This window comes from Triturus cristatus, chromosome 12 (genome assembly GCF_964204655.1).
Source record: "Triturus cristatus chromosome 12, aTriCri1.1, whole genome shotgun sequence".
Taxonomy (NCBI): Eukaryota; Metazoa; Chordata; class Amphibia; order Caudata; family Salamandridae; genus Triturus; species Triturus cristatus.
In genome coordinates this window covers 101,675,320-101,698,335 of record NC_140595.1, presented here as the reverse complement: position 1 = coordinate 101,698,335, position 23,016 = coordinate 101,675,320, and the positions used below count along the sequence as shown (strand labels likewise).

Genomic DNA, 23,016 nt, shown 5'->3' with positions numbered 1-23,016 from the left:
CAGTCTCACCCTTGAAAGCATTCTCCCGTCACCTCTTGTGAGTCTCCGGACATATAATCAACCTCCAAAGACAGTCCTGAGGTTCTACTAGGCACGTTGAGTGGGCTGTGCGGTACAGTGCCAATGGCTGCCAATGCAATGAAGTTTCTGATTTTCTAAAGAGATAAAAAGCAGACTATGCCAAGGTGTTCCTGTAACCTTTCTTAATGAAAGAAATGGGCCATTACTGAGCAATAATTCATTAACCTTAAAAGTGCCTTATTGCCATATATATTTCCAATAAAATATAAAGTTACAAGCATCTTATACTGAAATTACTTTGAGTTTCCGATCACTTAGTAATCACTTAGGTACTCATTTAGTAATGGCTGAGTAATCACTTAGGTAATCACCTAGTAATCACTTAAGTAAAACAAAATTACACAGCGACCAATCAATGCCTAGTCTGAGATATCGCCATCTGACTACTAATGAAATTACCTAATATATCAGGAAGTTTGTTTTTTTATGCACATTGTTTGATACATATATGTTACAAATCATATCACAATATTCATCAACTGCCTATACAGATCTTTCATTTTCAACAAAGAGAAAAAACCCCAACTAATATTTTTAGATCCTTTCTTGACGTTTCTGGTATTTCCTGTAGTCAGCAAGGATCTCCCACCGTATTGTAATGGCCTTAATTGTCTTCTAGACAACTGGTGTTAATTGTAATTTTATTAAATGATGCAAGGGATGTTGGAGGGAGGATGCTGCCAAATGGCTAGGGTGGTCGCCCTCAAATCTGGGGAACCGGGTTCCAGTCTCGGCAACGACGCTCAACATCTTGTGATTCTGGGCAAATCACTTAATCTCCCCGTGCCTAACAAAAATGAATGTCTCCTTGTGTAATGCAACTGATGCTCGTATAAAGCGCTTTGATATCGATACCTTCAGGTCAAGTTTCTGCTATATAAAACTCTAGGGGGAAAAAAAGAGGAGCCACAGTGTGCACTTTGGAGCTTTTCCTCCTGAACTCTAATAAATTATACATCCCCTACTCAGGGAGTGGACTTCTAATCTCATTTCAATTAAAGCTTCTTAGCTCTGACTGCTCAGCTTTACTTTCTTAATGCTGTTCACATCAAGATATAAGACACAAAGACAACAAAAAATGCTCACATCAAGATATAAGACACGAAGACAACAAAAAATGCTGGTGATGGGCACAATTGATATTCACAAAATGAATAAATGTTATTGATCTTTTCTTCCCAGATTCCGCATGTCCAGGAAAGGGACGGTCGTCTGTGGTGACCCCAAGGAGCACTGGGTGCAACTTCTCATGAAACGTGTAAACAACAGGACAAACCTTAACACGATGAGGCCATTTCAGAAGAATAAATCTGCACAACAGCTGGGCAAGGTGAGTAGAAATAATCCAGCTGCAACAAGTAAACTCATGATGTTGATACTGGTGTGGGCGGACCAGTGTCGGCTAGTAGGGAATGGGGTGGCGGGGCAATAGTGGCAGGGGGAGGAGACGACAGGGGGTGTTTGAAAATATTTTCTTTTAAAAAACGCACTTACCTTTTCCCCCTGCCGGCCGCATCGCTCCTACGGTCTCTGCTCTTCATGACTCCAGTCCAGAAGAAGCTGCAGATGCTCCTGGGCACAAAGGCTGCCCTGAGCCAATCACAACGGTGCAATGCAGAGTTGTGATTGGTCTGAGCGCCATGGATCGGCGCTCAGATCAAGACAGAGACCCTGTCCATATTCCCTACCAGAATGTCCATTACAGCCTGGTAGGGAATATGCAAAGTGCGCATGACTGCTTGGCCGGCCGTTTACAGCCGGCCAAGAAGTCATGCCCACTTAGTGTGCATAGTCCAACCCTCCTCTCACTCTGAGCCACCAGCCCCGCCCTGCCCTAACCCAGCCCGATGCAACCAACAATAAAATTATAATAACCTTGTTAATATTGTTGTATTTGAACCCTTTTCACTGCTCTAAAAGCAGTGGGGCGACGCTCCTCCACCTTAGCAAAGGAGTCACTACTGGGGCGGACTGATATTCATAGAGGTGGATACCAAGAAGCGAGTCCTTGAGTCAGCATAGTGCCTTGTACAAGTCAGTGAGAGCCGGAGTCAGCACACTGAAACACGTGGTGCATTGTACAAAAGTGAACGCTGGAGTCAGCACACTGAAACACATAGTGCTTTGTACAACAGTGAGCACTGGAGTCAGCACACTGAAACACATAGTGCCTTGTACAAGCAAGTGAGCCCTGGAGTCAGCACACTGAAACACATTGTGCTTTGTACAAGCCAGTGAGCGCTGGAGTTAGGACACTGAAACACGTGGTGCATTGTACAACAGTGAGAGCTGTAGGAAGCACACTGAAACACATGCTTTCTGGTCTAATACACTTTAGAAATGCAACAAATACATTGTGCCTAGTACACCAGTGAGCCCTGGAGTCAGCACACTGAAACACATAGTGCCTTGTACAAGCAAGTAAGCCCTGGAGTCAACACACTGAAATACATAGTGCATTGTACAAACAAGTGAGCCCTGGAGTCAGTGCACTGAAACACATAGTGTCTTGCACAAGCCAGTGAGCGCTGGAGTTAGCACACTGAAACACGTGGTGTGTTGTACAAGCCAGTGAGCGCTGGAGTCAGGACACTGAAACACATGCTTTCAGCTCTAATGCACTTTAGAAATGCAATAAATAATTAGTGCCTCGTTCAAGCAAGTGAGCCCTGGAGTCAGCACACTGAAACACGTGGTGCGTTGTACAACAGTGAGCGCTGGAGTCAGCACACTAAGGTAGACACACAAAAGAGGGCCTGAGGAGATTTAAAGGCCAGCAGGGGACGACTCCCCTATCACAAAGTCATAAAACACAAATAGGCCCCTGGATCTAGTGGAAGAAAGCAGAGGACTGCAGGAGTGTCCCTTTTATAGGGCGGTTTCCCTCACCCACCCGAAGGTGGCATGCTTCATCATAGAGTAATCTCCTCGCAATGTGAGCCAGGTAACAAAGCGGGCTATAACCCCCTCTCTGAGAGGGAGGAGCTCAGGGATGTTTCCAGTGTAGAAATAGAGGTATACTAAAACCTGTAGGTGAGCTGGGTGTGGTGAGAGGTGAAAAAGGGTTGAGGAAAGTTTGTGAGAGATAAAACTAACTCTAAGGACACCAAAGGCTTTCTTGGGGCATCCCGCGGTCAGGATTAAGAGCAAAACCTATAGCAGGAGTGGATTAAACATAGTACTGTGATGGCCGACATGTTTCAGCCTCATACCCTCCGTAGAGGTGGCTCGGCTTTCTTCAGGACCAGTAGTGAGAGGCATGTCATCGAGTACATTGCAGAGACATGCACATCCATAAAAAGGTATACTGAACCAGAGGTTGGAGAGGACCACCACTCAGAGTTCTACTGGTAATTGTGTTACCCGCAGTGTCAGGTAATCACAGACACCTTGACCTCAGTGTGAACTCGAGGGGGCATCTTAGTCTTCAACCACGGCGTGTGGTGGGCACTGGATCGCACCTCAGACAGGTCACTACAACACAAGCCTTCTGGTCTAAAGCGCTTTAGAAATGCAACAGATACATCGTGATCCTGCAAACATTGATCCAAAGGTCTATCATAACCATGTTAGCGACTCTTCAAATACTGCCAAGGTGCAGGTAGATGTATTATTAACTCACTTGTGATTATATTTTGGAATTGATATTATGGTCAAGGTTTATCTGTGGGTTAATATTTCAACTGTGATAATGCGAAAGAACACCATGACCTCCAAGAGCACATGACGACTAGTACCAAGCAGTGAACACTGGAGTCTGCACACTGACACACGCTGTGCCTTGTACAAGCAGTGAACACTGGAGTCTGCACACTGACACACGCTGTGCCTTGTACAAGCTAGTGAACACTGGAGTCTGCACACTGACACACGCTGTGCCTTGTACAATCAGTGAACACTGGAGTCAGCACACTGACACACGCTGTGCCTTGTACAAGCAGTGAACACTGGAGTCTGCACACTGACACACGCTGTGCCTTGTACAAGCTAGTGAGCACTGGAGTCAGCACATTGACACACGCTGTGCCTTGTACAAGCAGTGAACACTGGAGTCTGCACACTGACACACGCTGTGCCTTGTACAAGCTAGTGAGCACTGGAGTCAGCACACTGACACACGCTGTGCCTTGTACAAGCTAGTGAACACTGGAGTCTGCGCACTGACACACGCTGTGCCTTGTACAAGCTAGTGAGCACTGGATAACCATTAACGATAATGGGGCAACCCAGTAACCCTCAGAACCTGGGCGTAATAGTGTATATAAGAACAATGGTTCTGTCGGAATTTGAACGAAATAACTTAATAGGTGCTGAATACACTGTTTTAATTATCAAGGACACACACAAACCCCAAAAAAAAAAACAGGACAGAATCCAAGTCACTTGATAGAATGATATTAGTTAATATATCGAGAGCACCAAGATATTTACAGGGTAAACCAACCAAAAAACACATTCATAGTGAAACAATTGGTGAAACAGTGATACTTTGCACAAAACACATCACATGTAACGAATATGTACAATGGACAATACGTAAAAATAATCAACAAACAAGGTCCTATTTACAATACATAAGCCACTTTAGGGTTCAATTTCCTTGCTGCCTAAGTGGATTTGCATGAGACACATAGGACATGTAACGTCGACGTTTCGACCCGAAGTGGTTGTGCCAATTAATATGCATCAAAGGGGGTCTTCATCAGGACAAGCGTGGTTGGGGACCTGTAAACGCAAAGAGTTTGGTGTCAGGGCAGTGTGTGCGTCACATGTAAAGGAAATAATTAATTTCCCAATTACGGTCAATTAGCTCACCTGGGGAACCGACTTAATTATGAGGAAAAGGATTCCTGTTGTCTCTAATGCAGATGGCCAACATCAAATGTGAGAAAAATATTTAATTCCTGCAAGAAATTAAAGAGGAGGGGCTATTGTAAAGACTAGACAGGCTGCTTTTGGAGATAGTTAAAACATACCTGTTTGCAAGCAAGAAGAACGTACCTGTGAGACGGTGATATTTGATTTAGAGGGGAAAGTGGTGCTGTCTCTACAATCGCCACGTACTGTGAACATAAAGGATAGAGGCGTTGCTGAGAAATTGAACAAGGTAATCATCGCGAAACAAGATGCCTTCATATGCATCAACGTAACATAGAGAGTGGTGTAACTGAGGTAGAAGACAATCATAGGCCCGTAGTCCTTAAACAAAGTCGGGCCAAACTAGAGGCATAATGCATATCCAGTGCACAGAGATATAGAGTACTGGTTGTGCCGGGCGCGAAAGGGCGACATTACACAAACATGGTAGAGCCGCATATTAGTGGCATAAAATCCTAGTAGACCAAATACCCATATACGAGTGAAATCAACTTGATTAAGGGTATTGCCGTGTATTATTGTTATAACGTTCTACTGGACCAAATACCCAAATGCGAGTAAAGTGACATTAATATCAAGTCGTGTTTCGGTTACGGCTACTAATCAACTGGGTTGAGAGTATTGCCGTGTATTATTATTCTACTGCTCCAAATACCCATATGCGAGTAAAGTGACATTAATTTTCAAGTCGTGTTTCAGTTACGGCTACTAAGGTACAAGCGGTGAGCCTGACGGCGGGACGCCGACTTACTTCAAGTCCAAGATTGGACACCTTGTTCCGTCAACGGCTCAGCTGCAACTGACAGCGAGCTCACGCCAGAGCTGACTATATGACGTAGTGGCGGAGCCGTGGGCGTGCGGTTGCCGGAATGAATCAGCAAAAAGAGGAAAACCAGGAATGGATTTTAGGGGGGGGCTCGCACGGAATAATTAAGAACAAAAGGAGTCGGTGTGTTTAAAAGGTATAACAGGGGTATTATGCAAGCGAACATTGTTCGATACGATTTTGGATGTGCTTCCAAATCCCGGCTTGGCAGATATGGGAATTTACATATTTCAGTGTTCGCAAACATATCATCTGTTACGAGCTTTTGATGCACTGATGCGGTGAATGCGAATGTGCTTCCAACTCCCAGCTTGGCAGATATGGGAATTTACATAGTTCAGTGTTCATAAACATATCATCTGTTACGAGCTAGGTATACAGACATTATGAATGACATAATCCAAAATCACACGACAATGATACTGGCAGACGGCATATTAAGCCCTATATGTATAATATGATGAAAAACCTACACAGAACTAAAGTTACAGATATTGTACATGTAAATATCACAATTTAAACCAAATTCACATCCCATATCAATGATGCTGGCATGAGGCACGGAAGCCTACACATATGTTACGCTGAAAAAGAAACATGCTCAGGACAAAATTACTGGATGTATACCCCGTAATACATCTACTAGAGAATCTTCAAACAGATCAAGAATGAAGTTCAGAGTTTGCTCATTTGTAAGTAAGTCTCCTCATGCTCATTCAGCCCGCTGTTAGTGGCATCAAGGAGATGGATCCAACGGCACTCCTTGTAATTAAGAGAAGTGCCCATGTTCCCGCCCCTTCTGTGTAGTGTAACTTTCTCCAGCACCCACCACTCTAGATCCTGGTGTGTGTGTCTTGTGTTCGTGTAGTGTTCTACAAGTGGAGCCCCAAGGGATTTACATTTGATCCTACTCTGATGTTGTTGGATCCTATTTTTGACTTTTTGTGTGGTTTGGCCTACATATATCAATTTGCACGGACATCTAATGGCATAAATCACATTTTGGCTGTTGCAGTTTGAAAAGTGGTTAAGGGAATAGGTCTTTCCCAAGTGATCGAAACTAGTTCCAACCTTGGTGTTTGGACAGACCTTGCAGTGACCACACTTGTGATGTCCTTGGATTTGTGGTAGTTGTAGCAGAGATCTTATGTTGGGTGTGGGTGGGGGTTCAAGGTACGAGGATACTACAAAGTCCTTAACGTTTTTAGCACGTTTGAACGCAAACATAGGGGCTTGGGAATAACCAATGTCAGGGCCCACCAAATTCCAATATTTCTTAATGACTTTGTTAATCTCATTACTTCTGGTGTTAAATGTTGTAACACAAATTAATCGCCCAATTTCTTCGTTTTTGGGTTGCACCTCAAGAAGTGTTTCTCTAGGCCTGTACCAGGCCCTTTTGCGTGATCTATTCAGCAGTCCTTTAGGGTATCCTCTCTCCCTCAATTTGGCAATGAGTATGTCCGTTTCCTTAAAATAGTCACTTCTTCTTGAACAGTTGCGTCTCAACCTTAAGAATTGTCCGTACGGGAGATTATCCCTTAAGTTTCTGGGATGATGAGAATTATATTGTAACAGGGTGTTGCGGTCTGTGGGCTTCTTGTATAGAGACATCAGAATACTACCTTCTTCTGCTTGCAAAGTCAGGTCTAAGAAAGGTATTGATTCATTGTTGTATGTCATGGTGAATTGAATATTTTGATTTCGTGAGTTCAACCATTCAGCAAAGGCTATTAGTTGGGCTTCTGTCCCAGTCCATAACATGAGGACGTCGTCTATATATCTCTTCCACGCCGTGATGTTGTCGATGAAAGGGTTCAAAGCAGAATAGATGGTACTGTCCTCAAAGTGATCCATATAAAGATTCGCTAAGCTCGGCGCGAATCCGGCCCCCATGGCTACTCCTCTACATTGAAAGTAGAACTCGTTGTGGAAGATAAAGTAGTTTTTCTCCATCGCAATTTGCAGTAGTTTTACAAGGAAGTCTGTTGGAACCCAGTGTGGTGAACACTGGAGTCTGCACACTGACACACGCTGTGCCTTGTACAAGCAGTGAACACTGGAGTCAGCACACTGACACACGCTGTGCCTTGTACAAGCTAGCGAACACTGGAGTCTGCACACTGACACACGCTGTGCCTTGTACAAGCAGTGAACACTGGAGTCTGCACACTGACACACGCTGTGCCTTGTACAAGCTAGTGAACACTGGAGTCTGCACACTGACACACGCTGTGCCTTGTACAAGCAGTGAACACTGGAGGGAGTCTGCACACTGACACACGCTGTGCCTTGTACAAGCTAGTGAACACTGGAGTCTGCACACTGACACACGCTGTGCCTTGTACAAGCTAGCGAACACTGGAGTCTGCACACTGACACACGCTGTGCCTTGTACAAGCAGTGAACACTGGAGTCTGCACACTGACACACGCTGTGCCTTGTACAAGCTAGTGAACACTGGAGTCTGCACACTGACACACGCTGTGCCTTGTACAAGCAGTGAACACTGGAGGGAGTCTGCACACTGACACACGCTGTGCCTTGTACAAGCTAGTGAACACTGAAGTCTGCACACTGACACACGCTGTGCCTTGTACAAGCAGTGAACACTGGAGTCTGCACACTGACACACGCTGTGCCTTGTACAAGCTAGTGAACACTGGAGTCTGCACACTGACACACGCTGTGCCTTGTACAAGCAGTGAACACTGGAGGGAGTCTGCACACTGACACACGCTGTGCCTTGTACAAGCTAGTAAACACTGGAGTCTGCACACTGACACACGCTGTGCCTTGTACAAGCAGTGAACACTGGAGTCTGCACACTGACACACGCTGGGCCTTGTACAAGCTAGTGAACACTGGAGTCTGCACACTGACACACGCTGTACCTTGTACAAGCAGTGAACACTGGAGTCTGCACACTGACACACACTGGGCCTTGTACAAGCAGTGAACACTGGAGTCTGCACACTGACACACGTTGTGCCTTGTACAAGCAGTGAACACTGGAGTCTGCACACTGACACATGCTGTGCCTTGTACAAGCAGTGAACACTGGAGTCTGCACACTGACACACGCTGTGCCTTGTACAAGCTAGTGAACACTGGAGTCTGCACACTGACACACGCTGTGCCTTGTACAAGCAGTGAACACTGGAGTCAGCACACTGACACACGCTGTGCCTTGTACAAGCAGTGAACACTGGAGTCTGCACACTGACACACGCTGTGCCTTGTACAAGCTAGTGAGCACTGGAGTCAGCACATTGACACACGCTGTGCCTTGTACAAGCAGTGAACACTGGAGTCTGCACACTGACACACGCTGTGCCTTGTACAGCTAGTGAACACTGGAGTCTGCACACTGACACACGCTGTGCCTTGTACAAGCAGTGAACACTGGAGTCTGCACACTGACACACGCTGTGCCTTGTAGAAGCAGTGAACACTGGAGTCTGCACACTGACACATGCTGTGCCTTGTATAAGCAGTGAACACTGGAGTCTGCACACTGACACACGCTGTGCCTTGTACAAGCTAGTGAGCACTGGAGTCAGCACACTGACACACGCTGTGCCTTGTACAAGCAGTGAACACTGGAGTCTGCACACTGACACACGCTGTGCCTTGTACAAGCAGTGAACACTGGAGTCTGCACACTGACACACGCTGTGCCTTGTAGAAGCAGTGAACACTGGAGTCTGCACACTGACACACGCTGTGCCTTGTATAAGCAGTGAACACTGGAGTCTGCACACTGACACACGCTGTGCCTTGTACAAGCTAGTGAGCACTGGAGTCAGCACACTGACACACGCTGTGCCTTGTACAAGCAGTGAACACTGGAGTCTGCACACTGACACACGCTGTGCCTTGTACAAGCAGTGAACACTGGAGTCTGCACACTAACACACGCTGTGCCTTGTACAAGCTAGTGAGCACTGGAGTCAGCACATTGACACACGCTGTGCCTTGTGCAAGCTAGTGAGCACTGGAGTCAGCACACTGAAACATATAGTGCCTTGTAGAAGCAGTGAGCGCTGAAGTCAGCACATTGAAACGCATAGTGCCTTGTACAAGCAGTGACCACTGGAGTCAGTGCACTGAAACACATGGAGTCTTGAACAGGCAAGTGAGCCCCAGAGTCAGCACACTGAAACACGTGGTGCCTTGTAGAAGCAGTGAGCGCTGAAGTCAGCACAATGAAACACATAGTGCCATGTACAAGCAGTGAGCACTGGAGTCAGTGCACTGAAACACATGGAGTCTTGAACAGGCAAGTGAGCCCCAGAGTCAGCACACTGAAACACGTGGTGCCTTGTAGAAGCAGTGAGCGCTGAAGTCAGCACAATGAAACACCAGTGCCATGTACAAGCAGTGAGCACTGGTGTCAGCACACTGAAACACATGGAGTCTTGAACAGGCAAGTGAGCCCCGGAGTCAGCACACTGAAACACATAGTGCCTTGTAGAAGCAGTGAGCCCTGGAGTCAGCACACTGAAACACATGGTTCCCTGAATAAGCAGTGAACGTTGAAGTCAGCACAATGAAACACATAGTGCCTTGTACAAACAGTGAGCACTGGTGTCAGCACACTGAAACACATGGAGTCTTGAACAGGCAAGGGAGCCCTGGAGTCAGCACACTGAAACACATAGTGCCTTGTAGAAGCAGTGAGCCCTGGAGTCAGCACACTGAAACACGTGGTTCCTTGAATAAGCAGTGAACGTTGAAGTCAGCACAATGAAACACATAGTGCCTTGTACAAGCAGTGAGCACTGGTATCAGCACACTGAAACACATGGAGTCTTGAACAGGCAAGTGAGCCCTGGAGTCAGCACACTGAAACACATAGTGCCTTGTACAAGCAGTGAGCACTGAAGTCAGCAAACTGAAAAACATAGTGCCTTGTAGAAGCAGTGAGTGCTGGAGTCAGTATACAGATTTAAATGGTGTCTGGTATCAAGCTGTGAGATTTTGAGTCAGCACACGGACAAACATTGTGCCTAGTATCTACAGTGAGGACAGAAGCCAACACCCTGACATAGATGGTGTCTGGTGGAAAGCACTCAATTTTGGATTCAGTACACTAAATACATATGGTGTCTGGTACCAAGAAGTGAGCGCAGGAGTCAGCAGCACACTGATACATGTGGTGCCTGTTACCAGGAAGTAAGTTCTTGATTTAGCACACTGACATACATGATGCCTGGTATCTACAGTCTGGAGTCAGCACACTAACTCAGATGGAGCGTGGTGGAAAGCACTCACAGTTGGATTCAGCACACTGATACTCATTGTGTCTGGTACTAAGCATTGAGTGCTTGTGTCAGTACACCGAGATACATGGCCCTAGGTACCAACTGTGAGCTCTGCAGCCATTACACGGGCACACCTGGTACCTGGAACCAGTAGTGGGTACTCGTGGGTACTCCGCGCCGGGACACTCTTGAGTAGCCACGCGCGTTATAAATGATATTAACATAACATAGCATAACAGTTAGCAACCTTCTGCACATGGCCCGCAAGCAGTAAGCCAGGAGATGCCATGCTAACCCACATTGCACCTCAACGAGCAGTGAGCATGAAGTAACATACCAGTGCACGCACTCCTGCCACAAACTAATGAGCACAGGAGTTAGCAGACTGAAATACATGGCATATGTCACTCAGTAGATAGCAAATGATTCTAGAACCAGCAGGCTGGTGCCCCTGGCGCCTGCTACCTAGCAGTAAGCACTGGAATCAGCATACTAATCTGCTTGGAACCTTGGACCTCACAGACATCATTTAAGTCTGTGACATCCATGCAGGGAAACATGCAGACCCAAATGACTGAGCAAAGAAAGTTGAAATACAGGAGAGCAAGGGGCAAGGCAGAAATTGAGTGAAAGGAACAATAGAAAAAAAGCTGTGATACCCTCTCTCAGTGCATCGTCATTGCTTAGTTTATTTTAAAGCCATGAACATGGCAGAAGAGGAATGGCAGAGTGTCTGATTCATTGACTGATTCAACATGCATCAGGTTCTCACTTCACAGCACACCTCACCTTCTTGATACCAGGCTGAGAGATTCTGGATAAAGAATAATGTACATCAGTGAATACTCATAGCTTCAAAGCACTCTAAAGGCGATGTGGCACACTCAGCAGGGGTGTCCAGCCCAGGTGTAGAAAGACCTGATACATTACAGAGTTGCAGGATATGCCCATTAAATAGATTTACCTGCAATTAATCTAAATGAAAGTTATTTAAATAGTCAGTGTTTAGCCTGAAAATCCGGCATAGATCTTCAAACTGACCACAAACATAGTCCACATACAAATATTGCCCTCCACCGACACATGTGAATTACCCATTAGTATGTTGTTTTCTTAAAACTATATTTTTCAAACCTTGGAACTTGATGGAACACTCTAGTTGGTCCACATGTGTACCTTTAACTAAAGATCTAGCTGTAATTTCTTAGGGCTATGCAGCTTCAATTTACTTACACTTACCAGTGGGAAGTCCATGCAGCTGATACATTGGTGAGCTTGGGGGAAACTGATAGATAGATTTATACCAGGAAATGAATCCAATTAAACTGCACACTACATGCGGGTGTTTCCCAAATGTGCTATGTCTGGTAATTGAAACAGAAATATGACTGAATAGTTAGATCAAAGCTCTTTTACTTATTTCCATCTGTCTAGTACATTTGTATGTTTAATAACTTTATTCAACTTTATGGATCTTGCCACCACACAACTGACTCAACAACCAACAATCAGGGTTAAATGAGTGGAAGATGTTTGTAAGAAACCATGAGAAAGTTTATCCCCAGGTGTGCACAATCAATTTTAGGAAAATCCTTAGATTACATGAAGGAAGTCCCCACCACATTAAGTAGTTAGAACATAGTTTGTCTTCTTGAAATTTCCGGATGCTCTGAACTGGTACTAGATAACAATGTGTATCCAAATCACAATAAAGTGTTTAGTAATTGTAGAGAGTAAAGGGGAAGATGCTAAAAATTATGTTTTGATTAAGAAAGAGTATGTCTGATCAGACCGTTAGACCGTAGATAGGGATTTTATAAGCAGCGATAAGAGTCTGGTTCTGACTTTTACACGCGGCTTCAGAATCGCTTTGTAATGGTCCTAGTGAAGAAATTGAACATTTGTGTGTGTTAAACAAAAATCTGAAACAACTTTTTATGTTTTTATTGTTTTATGGTTGCAAATGTCTTTTCTGAAGATATATTGAAACGTTGATAAAACTAAGCAAATCAGTATTAACAATGATAGAACATTATCATTCATGGTAAATGAAGGTATTAAAGTAAAGACAGAAAAGTACTGTATAATAGATTTTTTTTAATTTGTGCTAATTGCTTTTTATTTAGAGAAGAAGAAATTCTGCATAAATCTTCCTAAAGACACTACTGGATTCATTGCCCGAAGCTAGGTACATGTGATATCCTTCACCTCAAATAAGTTAACAAAGAACTGAACTCAAACTATTACAGGGTGCTATTGTATTTACAATGCAATAGATCTTTTTTTTTTTCTTCTTTGTAACTGTTGGAAAAGAATTGTCATGATTTTATATTAAGAAAGTGTTCCATTTTGTTTTATAAAAAAAAATCAAATTTTTAAAGAACACACATTGTTCTTTGCTTTCTTGGCCCAATGGGCCTGCTAGTTCACATCTATTGTCAAATTATATATTTCTTTCTCTTTAATTGTATTTTGATGTTATTTTATATAAAACTAATATGAAATGTGCAACATGTTGCCATACCCACTTTTACAACACTAGACTGTTCTGAGATCCATTGAAGAAAATGAAGTGCAGAGAGCTGGGAGCAAGGAATGTCAGACTTAAATTAAGTTGCTTTTTTTGTAAATGCTCAACATACATACTACACTTAAATCATTTTATGTAAATATTCTAATGTTATACCCTGCTATTTTGCATTAAATCTTTTACCTGCACTCCCTCAGTTGTTAATGTTTTTTACGCTTAATTTATTCAACGATGCCTCAAGTTCATGATATTAGCGATCTAGCACAATCTTTTGTGCATAAAAAAGGAACACTGACTATGCGCTCTTTGCAACAACGACTGCAGAAGGAAGGACACTGATTCTATGCTCGTCATAAGACGTCCCTGATGGTCAAGACATTTACCTTCACATGTCAATTCATTTTAAAACAATTCTCTGTAACCCCACAATGCTTTGCGTGTCAGTCATGAAAAGAAGTGATGTCTTCAGGCATTGGTGCAGACATTCTACCCTAAACTTGGTGGCCCACTCCAAAGCCATTTCTAGTGATGTCACATCAGTCTTGACCAATGGCTCCACGATTGGGAACCCCACCCTCCCCATGATCAGAATGTGGAGGAATTCAGAAGAAAGAAAGAAACGTCTGCCATCTTTGGCCCTTGTCCAGTTTAAACAGGTTAAAAATCTAAATTCCATAATCTTAAGATTCCAAAAGGACTGTAAACCAATTATACTGCCTGACTATTATTGTGGACATCTTCTTGTTAATGTTTACAAGAGGAGTAAGGTCTCATGTTTAGTCCCTACAGTGGATGGTCTTACAATCTTCTGAGACTGCTCTTCAGTCACTAGAGTACCTGTCACTCTGGTCAATTGACTTTGTGGAATTTTACATAGGTGGTGTTATCTTTTGTTGAATTCATCCTCTGTGTACAATTTAAAGGTTTCGGGGCATGTTGGTATTGGTGGACATTGAAGGAGAGTGTGAAAAGTTCTGTGTTTCAAGGGTAGCACTCGATTTTCTTTACGTTGGCATGTCAGGCGGTGAAATGTTTATGCAAATAGCAAAACTAGATCACTAGGCAACATATAGGCCAAACAGTCATAACAGACCTTTATCAAAATACATGATAGAGAAAATGACTCAAAGTACCAACTGATTAGAAAAATACAACAATTTAATTTGTATTGCAGAATTGTTAAACAAGCATTTGCAATGCAATAGGTCTCGCAGTTAAACGAGTTAAAGCTATTGGCATTGTAAATGACAATGCCAATAGGCATTGTTATTTGCAATGTCAATAGCTCAAACTCGCGTAAATGCGAGACCTAATGCATTGCAAATGCTTGTTTGAATTTACACTCAGCCTAGGTATACACTTTCAACATGCAGTGTATTTATTCCCTGTACACGGACACCTCTATATATAAACTGCAGTTTCTTTTTACTGTCTCTCTTCCTCCACATGCACACCCTATGTCACCCCCGCCCCCACCCCCAGCGTGAGAGGGCCCGAGTGCAGCTGTCGCTCTCACCCTGCTGACCTGACCCCGGACTCGTCGGGGTAAGCACAGCACAATGGAGCGGTAGTTGTCATGGCACAGCACCGTTCAGCTCCAGGTCTCGTGCGGGGTAAAAACAAGGTGAGAATCGGAGTACTCACATCATCGAATAGCGTGCCCACGTTGGCCGTCACCAGCAGCATCCCGGTGCCCGAACATGCTCCCTTCACCGCCATCCTCCAGCAGACAACTCGGGCAGCAGACGCGGGGAGCCCGAGCAGCGCAATCCGCAGTCCACCGCGGCTCTCTCCAGAGCAGCCTCAGTGCCGCCGGGGAGAGCCCTGGGGCTTCCAGGTGGGTGACCCCAAGGAGGGAGATCCCAGGAAGGGAGGGAGGCTCAAGGGGTAGGAGAACAGCCTGGGTAGTGCCAGATCTTGGAGTAGAGCAGCTGCGGTGCCCGTGGGTAGGGTCTGTCTGCGGGTCGAGGCTCCGGCTGCCCCTAGACGTCCCCAGCCGTGAAGTGCCTCCCGGAGCCAGGAAAGTTCAGCCCGCTCCTGCACCCGCAGCAGCCTGCACATTCCCTGCTCATCATTGCAAGTTTCTCTGGTCGTCGCTGCTCCTCATCGGGGGAGGAGGAATGGGCTGTGGGGGCGGAGCCTGCCCTGCACCAAGGAGAGCCCTTCCGTGGGAAAAGAACAAGCACCGGGGGCGTGCGCGGCCCTCTGTGCACGCACTGAACGGATCCGGCCTTCGCGGAGCGCGCGCCCGCACACATCCAGGGACACCGGTATCCTTCCCCTGGAGGTAGTGCACGTGACGTCACCACAGCTCTTAAGGGCACTGGCAAAGTGCTCGAGGAATCCCATTAGTGTTTGCTACTCGGAGCCTCGAGAGACAGCACTGACCTGTTCTCCTCAGTCAGGTACTTCTCTTCCCGGAGCTGCACACCCCGATACAGCCTTAGCTTATGCAACAAGAGCTGGTAAGTGGGGCATGCTGTACGTTTAAAGCGCGCCGCGCTTGGAGCGCACGTGTGCATTTAAAAAAAAATAATAATTGCATGTTGTACATTTAAAGCGCGACGTGCTTGGAGCGCATTTAAAAAAAAAATTACATGAGGCTGGTGTTGCATGTTGTACATTTAAAGCGCGACGCGCTTGGAGCGCATTAAAAAAAAAATTACATGAGGCTGGTGTTGCATGTTGTACATTTAAAGCGCGACGCGCGTGGAGCGCATTAAAAAAAAAAATTACATGAGGCTGGTGTTGCATGTTGTACATTGAAAGCGCGACGCGCTTGGAGCGCATTTAAAAAAGAAATTACATGAGGCTGGTGAGGACGAAAGTGAAACTGCTTGCTGGCTTGCGAGGGAAGGGGGACAGGAGATGTGCACGCCGCGTGGCTGTAAGCGCGTACACCAACTCAAATCCGCCGAGAGCCTGCGCGTGCCCATCTCCTGTCCCCCTTCCGAGGCAAGTCAGCAACAATAGATCTCGCTGGCGATAGCAGCGCTTCGCGCAATTTCCCACCCAGAGAGATTAAGTGATTTGCATAGAATCACAGGATGTTGCGCACAGAGACTCGAACCAGATCCCCAGCTCGCAGTCAGCAGCTGTGGCCACTGCGCCACATCCTCTTCATGGAGCTCCTTCTTTCGTCCCGGAGGATGATTGATAAAAACAGGTCTTTACTGATCACATTGGCAAAACCAATGCATTGCCAATGCTTGTGTAACATGCTGTCACTGCCATCCCAGCTCTGCTTTCCATCCGTAGTGGATAAATAAAGTGCCTCTAGCGCCAACAGACAGTAAATGTGTCGCGCACGCTTTATGAAATGACCAGGTTTGTTACTATACTCGCGCTGGCTGATGCAGGTCATCGTTTCCAATTTTTGGAAGTTTGTCAAAAATATTTTTCTCAAGAACAGCTGGACTGTTCATGAGCTCCCTAGAGTGGGGCGGGACACGGTTTCTTCAATCCAAAAAAAGGTGACTTGTTTATGAGTTTATCTAATGTCCAGAAGGTGGGTGTTGTAGGAGCCGTGCATTCCTGGACCATCCCTGGAAGCAGCGCCTTCATGAGGAAGGTGCACTTATTGGGGTGTGGCTGAGGGTAGAGTGCAGGAAAAATCCAATTATTCAGATGGGGAAAAATGTACACTTCTGAAACACAGAGAGATTAATCAGCCCAGCTGGTATCACTGCATAACGCGGGCGGCAGTGGTATGATCCTAACCAACCACAGAAGCCTTATGTCTAGGGTGATATGTGCATCTGCTCAGGATCAGGCAATGCGTCAGAGTAGAGTCAGGAATCCAAACACAGACTCTTAACAGTTACAACAAGCACCAATCCGTAGAGAGCATCCATACCGTACGCTATGTTATGGAACATCCATACTGTACGCTATGTTATAGAACATCCATACCGTACGCTATGTTATGGAACATCCATACCGTACGCTATGTTATGGAACATCCATACCGTACGCTATGTTATAGAACATCCATACCGTACGCTATGTTATGGAACATCCATACCATACGCTATGTTTTAGAACATCTATACTGTACGCTATGTTATAGAACATCCATAGCGTACGCTATGTTATGGAACATCGATACACCACACGCTATGTTATGGAACATCCATACAGTACGCTATGTTATAGAACATCCATACCGTACGCTATGTTATGGAACATCCATACTGTATAGAACATCCATACGTACGCTATGTTATGGAACATCCATATCGTACGCTATGTTATAGAACATCCATACCGTACGCTTTGTTATAGAACATCCATACCGTACGGCGCTATGTTATAGAACACCCATGCCGTACGTTTTGTTATAGAACATCCATACCGTACGCTTTCTTATAGCTGCTGTTTTATTTGAACAGGGAACTGTTTCTTTGCGGTTTTCTCACGCATGGACCGGGACACTTGAAGGTTTGGAGGGGCGGAGCGTTGCACACTAATAATGCATGGGCTCAATGTTTGGACTACTTGTCTGTAAATCTGCCCTCTACAGATACTGGACTGTTAACAACGGTCATCTTGGTCTGAGCAGACTTGACTCAGCCTTTCATCCATACGCACCAAAATCAGCTCTTTTCTTCGTCTCGGACTCCGACCCGCTCGTTATTCATCACATAGGCGAAGCCGATGCATTAGCAATGCCTGTTACTAGTGTGAACTCAACTTGCGTGTTTTGTGCTGAGAGGCGGGGCGCTTTGCTTCGTGGCGCCCACAGCTGAGGCTGTGTGCGGGATTAGAAACAGGTTTCATAAGGACGCCTTTCCGGTCTCCCCTCCAACCCGCCCACCGTGTTGTCTTTGCGGGAAGCCATTCCCCTGAAATGTGCCTGGCACGAATCCACCCCTATCGGCCTTGTAGAGGTACCAGTCAGCTCCTCCGAAGCCCTTCCGAGGGGACCCTGCCATATGACTGACTTTACCCCACCCACACTTGTCCTTTCAATAAGAGTCTGGCATACAGGTAAACCTGACATGTGGCTGCCTGTCCCCCTGCCTTTATCGGGCACTAGCCTGGCACGTGGCTCACCCTGATCCCTGTAACTTGTAACGCAATGATTTGTAACTTGTAACGCAACGATCCTCACGTAAAGCGCTCGGATACCTACGGGTCTAGCCAGCGCTATATAAAACTCTTCAAATAAATAAACAAATAAATAAGTAAAGACTGGCCACCCTGCAGAGGCACTGGCCACTGTCCCAGCCCAGCTGTCCTTTCAGCAGCTCTACCCCAGCCACGCTGTCATTTAGAGAGTTTGCCGCATGACTTGCTCTGCCCCAGCCCAATTGTCTTTTTAGGAGGCAGGCTCCCATGACATTAGCACGGCTCCCTACTGGTCTTCAAGATGTATAAGCCTGTCAGAGGCATCCACCTACCATGAAACTCACTGTGCCCCAGCCCTGCAAGCCGTTCCGAACCACTCTCCATCCACTAAAGGCCAGTGAGCTTTCACCGGAATATTTCCATTTTTATAATCTGTCCAATCAAAAGGGACCTAACTCCACCCTGTTGACCGTCATTTGCATAAGGCATTCATCCCAGGATGCACCTGTGCGGACCTCGCGTTTGGCTGCATTATTTATGAAAGAGTAGGAACGCGCGTGAGACTTTGACAACAGAGGAAATCCTCAGGGTAAATCGACAATTTAAGTAGAGCCCGAGAACAATATCTGTCGTGCGTCGCAGATCCCATCGTGTTACGAGAGAGGGCTGAGCAGAGAGAGAGAGCGGCAGCTGTCGCCGCTCAACAATCAGACGCGTTATTACTTTGAGGGTTCTCTGCTAGAGGTGAGTGTGTTGCCTGAGGGTGTCAGAGGCAGCCTAACGCCAAATGTAATGGAAAACTCAGAAGTCAGAGTGAATTAAGAAAAATATTCTGCCCGCTAGTGAAATGTGTTTTTTTTCGGACATTAAACACAGTAAAACAGCAGATTCACATCTGTACAAGGTCACACAATACACCTGCTACGGTCCTGCCAGGCGCATTTAAAAAAAAAATTACATGAGGCTGGTGAGGGGGACAGGAGATGTGCACGCCGCATGGCTGTAAGCGCGTACACCAACTCAAATCCGCCGAGAGCCTGCGCGTGCCCATCTCCTGTCCCCCTTCCGAGGCAAGTCAGCAACAATAGATCTCGCTGGCGATAGCAGCGCTACGCGCTGCGTTCGCCAGGCGAGACCTAAAAAGGTGGCTAAATATTAGAAAAAGAGTGACTCATGTACATATCGCAAATAAATGTGCAGTATGTAACTCAATGAATGCAGCGATTAGGTATTTGATGGTAGTGATATCGCTATCTATACTGTTACTACAACTGACCTATCACTGAACATATTGTACACACATAGTGATGTCTTGTAAGGTTTATACATGCAGCCAGGAAAAAAATGCCACTCTACTCAAAAAAATATAAAACATACAATACATCAAATACATAAATGTGGTGCTGAATCTTCAGAGTTGAAATGTTTATGTCCAGCATATCTCTCTGACTGTCACACATACTTAGGGGTACAGACTCCCAGATTACACAGCCTTAACTAGAAACTTAGGGGCATATTTACAAGCCCCTTGCGCCCCTGGTGTGTCACTTTTTGTGATGCACCGGTGGCCCAGTGTGGTGCTCAATATTTACAAGGACACGTAAAGCCACCCTGAGTGGCTTTTCATGTCCTTGTAAATATGGCCCCTTTTCTTGCAGCACTTTGCGTGAAAGGGGCTTTCCATGGGTGTTGCTGTGGGTGTTCCCATGCAACACCCATTGTTAGAAGGTGGTTCTGACACTATGGGCCGCCCGGATTTCTTGATTTTTGAGCACCTAATTGTTGAGCTTTTACTGTGGGGGAGCCTCATAAGTTGGGATTCACCCACAGTGAACTCAGGATGTAAGAGACTGCATGGGGATTTTACTGGTGTTCCCCTGGCTTGACCAGGCCACTGCCCAGCAGCTGGAGTAAGGGACACCGGGCTGGTTACATGCAGACACATGTGTACATGCGTGTGCACACGTGTACGGGCTGCGCAGGGGAGATTCCTAGCGTGCGCAGTCCAGGAGCAGCTACAAAGTGAATGGTGTGGCAGGACTTATGCAGTATTGGGGGGTGATATGGAATAGGCTTTATACGCTGGAAAGAAACATGCCAGGGAAAGTCAGTGTGTTTTACTGTGTTTTCACTTCATTATTTCCCTAAGGGAATGTGGGGCCCATGGCTAAATTAACTTCCACAAGGCCTACAATTTCCAGACATGCACTAAAGTCCATTGTATTGGAGGTGAAAAGAAGTATTCTGCAGAGTCCAAAGTCATATTTGTACTGCTTTTGGGTCATCCAGAACTGTCATATTTCTGTGAGCCAGCCAGGACCAGACCCAGGCTGAGGGTGACCTCAGCTGGATGGATTGATAACATTTCTTCCACAAGCTAGGGTCTCCTCTCCACGAAGAGAAGATGGGAGGGGCTACAGGCTCATCAATTAGCAGCTGTCACTGGGTGCCAGGCACCAGGCTGCACCAAGGAGGGAAGGCAGTGTGGGGGATGAGGCTTCAGACATGTGGCCAGAAACCCTGGACGACACCATTTTGAATAAGCTCAGAGGCTGGACAAGAAGGAGGGAGCAGGGGCAGGGACGTGATGTGTCGCTGTTTGATAGGACCAACAGAGACTTCCTGCCAGCCCCCTACTCAACTTTTAAAAAGTGCTTGCATAGGAAGAGAAAGTCTCTCTGGGGTGTGGTCGGCTGAGGCTGAGGCTGAAGGTGCTAGAGCCTGGCGCAATGGGCAGTTGGAAGGAGAGACCCCCTGACTGCCCCCAGGACCCTATCAGCACCAGAAGAAGAGCCCAGGACTGGTGCACAGAAGCAGGGGTCTCTGCGCAGGGAGAAGAAAGGCCCAGAAAAAGAGCCTGGCAAAAGGCTGGCGCAGGGAGCCAGTGAAGACAGCACACTGCTGAATCTACCCTCTCAGAGTCCCAGAGGGCAGAGGAGAGTGTTCCCAGTGGCGGGGGCTAGTAAAGAGGAGCATGATGCGCCCCATAATGCCTCGCCAGGCATTTGGAAATCTGCCGTTTTGGTGCTTTGTGGCCCCCAGAGGAGGGGGGTCACCCTCACTTGTGAAAAGGTGCTGGGGGAGCTGCTGGAGAGGCCCAGTCTTTCCCCCCCCCCAGCACGAAGAAATCTGCCATTTTGGTGCCTGGTGGCCCCCAGAGGAGGGGGTCACCCTCACGTGTGAAAAGGGGTGCAGGGGGGCTGCAGGAGCACCGCAGCCTCCCCAGCATAAAGAACAGTCCACCCCTAAGTTTCACGGGGCATCTGAAAGAATAACCTCTCAAGGGCTCAGCCAGCCTTTAACACCTTCTAGGCTGGAACTTCTGTTCTACAGCTGAGGATGTACTATGAAGTGCATCACGGAGTGAAGGGCTGAGTTGGGGGATGTCTGGAGAAGGGCATCCCCTGGAGGTGAAGTGGTGTAATTGCACCGAAATGCATTTACTATTGGTTATTTCTTTTTAGGTGGACTGAAAGTCACATGTGTAAAGTGAAGTACCTGTGTAAGGTGATGTTAAGCTAAATGGAGTTATGTTGCTGGACCTTCCTGCTAGGGGGTCTGGCTGTATTTACGTAATCCCATACTTTTACCTGGGATTCCTTTTAAAGTGAAGAGGCACACTGCAGGAGAAGTGTAGTTGCCAGGAGTACTTCTTTTGAAGGGACTGTAAGTCACATGTGTAAGAAGATGTCATAAGCCAAGTGGGGTTATGTTGTTGCCAGACAGTCCTGCTAGGGTGTCTGGCTGTATATGCGCAATCCTGTGATTTCATCTGTGATGCCCTTAGGGACTATAATTGCAATGCATTCAAATGATCAACAAAGGTGATGAGTACTGTCATTCTAAAGTGTGCGTAAACATGGATTCTTGCTGCTGCGCTTAGGTGAAGACCCCAGACTGCTAGCCCTTAAGATATAGAGGTGCATACTTTATGGTCAGTAGGAGATGCTCAGTCAGGGTCATGTGTCACCAAGGCAGGTTTACCCCTTTTTAATGCTTTTTGAGGTAATGGGGTGGGTCGCCACTGGGATGGTGCCAGTGCACAGGGCCCTCGCTCCAGGTTATGTTCAACTAACTGCATTGGGGGCAAGTTGATGTGCATACATGGGAGTGGTGGTACTAGACCCCACCCCCCCTGCAGGAGGGGTGGAGATGTTATGCAATGTCACAAAGTAATTCCAACAGCTTATGTATATTTGTAAATTGGTGCATAGTATTGAGTGGTGTGTGTGTTTAATAAATGTACTCTTACTTTTATAAAGCAAAGTACAGACTGGACAATCAATTATTGAGTGTTATTTTTGTGCACCTGCAAATGGCGATTACTAGCCCACACCACCTCCCTTGAGTAAGCCTCCGACTGC

At 46.2% G+C, this 23,016-nt stretch overlaps 1 protein-coding gene across 6 annotated transcripts in view; it reads left to right on the top strand.

Annotated features, from left to right (window-relative positions):
* Positions 1–23,016, top strand: part of LOC146772741 (proto-oncogene Mas-like) — a 124,105-nt gene that overhangs the window by 71,225 nt on the left and 29,864 nt on the right. For 5 of the 6 annotated variants that reach the window (XR_014972297.1, XR_014972296.1, XM_085639018.1 and 2 more), the window contains 2 exons: positions 1,264–1,411; positions 13,179–13,240. Coding sequence is in view for 3 of the 6 variants with exons in the window: in XM_085639018.1 (XP_085495144.1) it covers positions 1,264–1,411; positions 13,179–13,199 (169 nt within the window). In the remaining 3 variants the exon portion in view is untranslated. Of the gene's footprint in view, positions 1–1,263; positions 1,412–13,178; positions 13,241–23,016 lie in introns of those variants that run through there. The other variant, XM_085639016.1, reaches the window with a different exon arrangement.